Raw genomic sequence first — 6099 nt, 5'->3', positions numbered from 1 at the left:
AAGAGAGAGATAATCCACACCGAAGTTTCCGGTAAAATTATTATTGACATTTTCAAAAGACAGGAAAGCAACGTTTAAAACCGAAACGGATGCCGAATTTGTGATAAAACCAACTTGGACCGATTCGTTAGCTTAGTATATTATTTCTATAAACACATTCCTAGAAAATGTCATTTGTATGAAAAAAATAATTTAATATACAAAAAGAGACTAACCGAAAATAAAATGCAAAAGTACCTTGTCAGCTACGCATTGCAGAATGAACTAAATTTGCTATAAATAAATAACGTCGAATAAAATGCAACTATAAACTATGAAGACTAGTGGCTCAGACATAGGGCTTGAATGTATTATAATAGGCTATTATAAAGGATGATTAAAAGAAATTAAACTATTTTCCAAACCACTTCGAATTGAATCTGTGTACAGGTAAAAAGCATCAAATGAGTTTATAATCAGTAAGTAAAATGATTTATTGTAAGATACATTACATTTTATAATTTGGATACAAGTGTAGTTGGGAACAATTATTCAAATATAATAACAATATTACTGTATAATCTTTAATGAGTTAACTGTACGATTTCTGACCTAAATTATAATAATTCAGAAGAAGGTGAATACTTTATACTATATTAATGTTGTATTTCTTATTGGTCTCATACTGCTTTCCCAATGCAACTGACTACGTGTACAGTATTGTTCATTTCTTTAAGATGACACTCTTCACCAACAACTTCAACTTCTTTTACAAAAGAATCTGGGTCTAATATACTTCTGTATATACCTTTTAGCCGACACATTAGTTTATAATCGCCAAAATCTTCATGGCCTGGTCCTTAAAAAATAAAAAAGGTATGTTTAAAAATTTGCCAATCTTAACTTACTAGTTACTACATTTATTCAGTGTGTAAGGCGTAACTATTACACGTGATTAATGCTATATACACATGATCCGTATGGTACAGCTTTGTTACTCTAAGAAAATAACATTTTCAAATGGAGATAAAATATACTATACACCTCGTATATCAATTATGCTATTAGTCATCAAAATTGTATAAAATACACCCTTAAAAAGGAAACCATAGTTTTAATTATATAAATTAGGAAAATTATTAAAATATCAAAAAGTTAAATTTATATTTTTTATCAAAGAAAATGCTTAATTTATACCTTTTCTATAAAACGACATCACTAAAAAGCTACTTTTAGTTTGAAAAGTTTATAATATAATATTTTTCTTTACTCTTCGTTTTTAGTAAAAGGACTTAAAAAAAAACATTTTTAAAAACAATATTGATGTCGACCATGTCGAGTTATCAGCACTTAACTGGCAGAAAAACAATAAAATATTTATTCCTCTGCAACATTTTCACTTGCCTCAAAGTAAATGAGTATTTTTGTTTAATTAAGACAGGCAATAACAGGTTTAAATACATATATACACATATATACATATATATATATATATATATATCATATATATATATATATATATACATACATATAACAAAAATTAAACTATTGCAATTTGATATAATACTTACTTAATGCAGCATTGATAGATAGTTTTATAGAATCACGGAATAGGGTTTTTCTCTCCTTTTCAACTGCCAACGGGTCAGACGGGTCTAAATTTACGTCCCCTAGTAAAAATAAAATATGGGTTTAGCTACAAAAAAGTTACATATAATAAAATTAGCATAAATAAAAACAAAATATGCAACTTAATAATCGTCATTATTTAATGATAAATAGTGAAACACTAACTTATCGGAACACATTTGATTAATATATGTCGAATTTAGAATAGTATTTTAAAGGCAGTAACAAAACATGTATATCATTAAGCCAAACAATTAATCTTTGGGTTAATTGTAAAAAATAATAACTTTTTTCTGGAACAGAGAGTATAGGCCTTGTAAATACTAGCTACTGTTAACTAATAAATAAATAAAGCCGTAAAAAACACCCTTTAAACAATTTATATATATATTTAATATAACAAAAGCAAATGGCAATATGGGATCTATAAACCTATTGACACAAATTTGGTTAATATATTTCAAATTCAGAACAGTATTCTGTCTATTAACTAATAAATGCATAATTACCTATTTCAGGAACATCGACACCTTTAACAAAAATTTGTGTTAGTTGTATAGAAAATAAAAACCAATTTTATATTTTATCTATAACAGTATCCAAAACAACATTTATTTGGACTAGTTATTAGCCGTTTGAATAATTATTATACTTTGAACAAATATTAAAACTTTTAGTAAGAAAACATATAACTTTGAGATTTAAGAACTCATATCAAATTTTAATTTATTTTGTTTAAAAACAAAAAAAAAACAATTATTTTTCGAAATTTTTACAAATTATTATATTTACCTAACAAGTCAGTTATTTGGATTTGTAATTCCACTTGAGAATGTACAAGTTCTAAAATTTAAAAAAAAAGTTCATTCATTAAAAAAAAATTGTTTTAATAATATTTTACAATATTTTTGTACATCTTTTTTTTAACTAAAAATAAATATGTAAGTACAAAATAAGTCTGAATTTATATAATTTAAGCATGTATGTCTATACATGTAAAGATTCTAAATTTAAAATTTATAAGAGTAATAATTACGCCGCAGTATTTCTCCGTATAAACCATTCTCATTCTCGTTTACTAATAAATCACTTGTTAATTCTGAAATTTATACGAGAACATTATATACTTAATATCAAACAACTATGTGCAGACACGTCCATATATTTAAGAAAAACTATTACTTGGTGCAGCAAACATACACGACAGTTGCACTAAAATTTGCATAACATAAATGTATCAGAAGTATATGCCTAACCTAACACTTTAAAAAACTTTAATAATTATAATTACACATCGGTGTATCTCCGCGAACAAGTTGTCTTATTACCGGTATCAAACGCACTAGAATAAACAAATAATTAGTTGATGTAACAAATAAATTCTAATAATAAGTGTATACTATACCATCACGACATTCCACCCGTTCGATTTGTCTATCTGTAATAAATAAATAAAAATAAATATATGCAAATATTTCAAATTAGAGTTAAATTTGTTTGATAAAATACAATTACTAACTTCCTAAGGCAATATAGGTTAAATAGTCCTCTAAAAATAGTTAATCATAAAATTATTTAAAGATTATAATTACATCGAGTAGGCAAGTGTAAAAAATAAAATAAATAATAGAATGATAATTACGAGGTGTATAGGTTATAGAGTCACTGCTAATGCCACTGCTGGTGATTGTTATATTGTTGTTAAAAGTTAGACGACAATCATCACCAACAACTTCAGCTTCTTTTACAAAAGAATATGGGTCTAATATACTTCTGAGTACACCTTTTAACCGACACATTAGGTATACATTACCGAAATCTTCATGGCCTGGTTCTTATAAAATAAAAAAGTTATATTTAAAAATTTGCCAATCTTAACTTACTTGTTACTACATTTATTTAACCTCATATCTCATAATCTGTTAGTCATAGAAATTATATAAAATACACCTTTAAAAAGTAAACCATAGTTTTATTATATGAACTAGGAAAATTATTAAAATATCAAAAAAGTTGTATTTATATTTTCTATCCAATAAAATGCTTAATTTATTTCTTTTCTATAATACGACATCACTAAAAAGCTACTTTTAGCTTGATCTGGTTATAATATAATATTTTTCTTTATTCTTCGTTTTTCAAAGTAAAGGTACTTTGAAAAACCCATTTTTAAAAACAATGTTGATGCCGACCTTGTCGAGTTATTAGCACTGGTAGAAGAACAATACAAATAAAATATATATTCCTCTGAAACATTCACATTAACTCATGCCTCAAAGTAATTAATTAATACTTACTTGATGCTCCATATATAATTGTATTTATAGTAGTACGGAATAGGTCTTTCCTTTCTCTAATCATTACACTGAATACGTCTACGAGTCAAAAAAATATGTATATTTTAATTATAAACCGTCTTGATTACAATAATAATGTAATAATTGCTCGTGTTATTAATGTAGTACAATTAAGTTTTTATTTAAGTGTTCTTATGTTGAACTAGTAGCGAGTAATTTTTCTATACTTATATATTACTTAAATAAGTATATGCCAAGTAAATACTAACTACTTTTTAGTCCCAAGCAATATGTTTTAAAATTATAGCAAAGTTTGTTTTAAATATGCCATTGAATAATTTATTTTTATTTTTACAATTAAACCTATAACGTATGCATTATATTCAGCATTGTCTCGCTAAGCAACGATATATCACTAATTCATTTGCATAAATCGACGGTACATTATTAATATCACAATTAATACGGTTTTATAAGCTTCATTTTTATGTTTTGTATATTTATAATAACTACCTCTCGAAAGATTAGGGTCCAAACCCATTTTTCTCATTGCAGTACGTACTACACCTAGTACAAACAAATTATGAGTTCAGATACAAAAAAAGTTTCAAATAACAAAATTAGCATAAATAAAATTAAAATATGCTACTTTATAATCGTCATTATTTAATAATAAATAGGGACGCCATCTTAAAATGGTGCAAGCAAACGCACAGCAGATGGTTTTTATTTAAAATTTAATTTACTTTCTGCTATTGGACGGCGTTATAATATGTCTTGACCGACGGTTAAAACTCAAAACGCTAATACAGTTCTAATCTAGGTTTGAATAAATTTTTCAAAAAACAAGAAAAACTATGAAAGTGTATTGCTAATGATATAATTTGAATTATTAAAACATAATAAATTATTCCTCTATATTTTGTACATTTATCTTTATTTTGTTATTTATGAAGTTATAGCGGATCTATACACCTATTGTCACATATTTGGTTAATATATTTCAAATTCAGAACAGTATTTTGTCTATTAACTAATAAATGCATAATTACCTCTTTTAGGAACATCGACACCTTTAACAAAAATGTGTGTTAATTGTATAGAAAATAAAAACCAATTTTAGATTTCATGTATAACAGTATCCAAAACAATATTTATTTGGACTAGTTATTAGCCGTTTAAATAATTATTATACTTTGAACAATTATCAAAACTTTTAGTAAGAAAACATAAAGCTTTAAGATTTAAGAACTCATATCAAATTTTCATTTATGTGGCAATGATTTACAACAATTTTGAAATTGTATATTTACAAATTATTATATTTACCTAACAAGGTAGTTATTGCGGCTCGTAATTCTATTTCGGAATCTACAAGTTCTAAAATAAAAAAATAAAATAATTTTAATTAATGGTTACAATATTTGTGCATATATTTTCTTGAGATATAAATAAACATGTAAGTACATAATAAATCTGAATGTATATAAACTATGCATATAATTCTAAACACGTAAAGATTCTATATTTAACATTTATAAGAATAGTTACGCTGCAGGATGTCTTTGTGAATTTCAATGCTTGCATCGCTTTGCAATGGTACTATTTTACGAACTGAAATTTTAAAGAGAACATTTTGTAATTATTATCAAACAACTATATGCAGACATGTCCATATATTTGAGAAGAATTATTACCTGGTGCAGCAAACATATACGACAGTTTCACTAAAATTTACATAACATAAATGTATAAGAGATATGTACCTAATTTAACACTTTCAAATACTGTAATAATTATAATTACCCATCGGTGTATCTCCACCAACCATTTCTCTAATGAACTGTAGAAAACGCACTAGAACAAACAAATAATGAGTTGAGGTAACAAATAAATTCTAATAATAAGTGTATATTATACCATGCTTATCTGCAACGCGGATTTGTTTATCTGTTATAAATATATGCAAATATTGAAAATTAAATTTAAATTGGTATGATAAAATAAAATTACTAACTTGTTTTTCTAAACTCTCTTATATAATCATCTGCGAAAAAAATAACAATTACATTTTTACTTACCTCGAATAGGTCAGTGTAAAAAATAAATAAATAAATAATAATTACCTAGGTCAACTGCTAAAACAGCTACCACAACGAATAATATAAAAAAACAAAAACGTCTCATTTTTATC

General features: G+C 25.5%; 1 protein-coding gene across 2 annotated transcripts; it reads right to left on the bottom strand.

Annotated features, from left to right (window-relative positions):
- Positions 1-622: 622 nt before the first annotated feature.
- LOC126834182 (uncharacterized) lies at positions 623-6099 on the bottom strand. Of its 2 annotated transcripts, XM_050565932.1 has the most exons (20): positions 6032-6099; positions 5923-5952; positions 5826-5855; positions 5712-5762; positions 5603-5632; positions 5457-5519; positions 5235-5285; positions 4958-4978; positions 4419-4472; positions 3906-3983; positions 3251-3442; positions 3128-3157; positions 3014-3046; positions 2900-2950; positions 2791-2820; positions 2645-2707; positions 2401-2451; positions 2118-2138; positions 1551-1649; positions 623-838 (listed from the first exon to the last, which is right to left on the bottom strand). In XM_050565932.1, exons 1-20 carry the CDS (start codon positions 6090-6092, stop codon positions 660-662), a joined length of 1218 nt encoding a protein of 405 aa, XP_050421889.1. In that variant the 5' UTR covers positions 6093-6099; the 3' UTR covers positions 623-659. The 2 variants fall into 2 exon arrangements, with proteins under 2 accessions (XP_050421889.1, XP_050421890.1); XM_050565933.1 differs by lacking the exon at positions 5457-5519.

The sequence above is a fragment of the Adelges cooleyi genome, unplaced genomic scaffold, assembly GCF_023614345.1.
Source record: "Adelges cooleyi isolate 19-005CV unplaced genomic scaffold, UGA_ACOO_1.1 ACOO_flye_CR_arks_rails_tigmint_CR_PRNA_21, whole genome shotgun sequence".
Lineage (NCBI taxonomy): Eukaryota > Metazoa > Arthropoda > Insecta > Hemiptera > Adelgidae > Adelges > Adelges cooleyi.
This window is presented reverse-complemented; position numbering and strand designations above follow the sequence as displayed.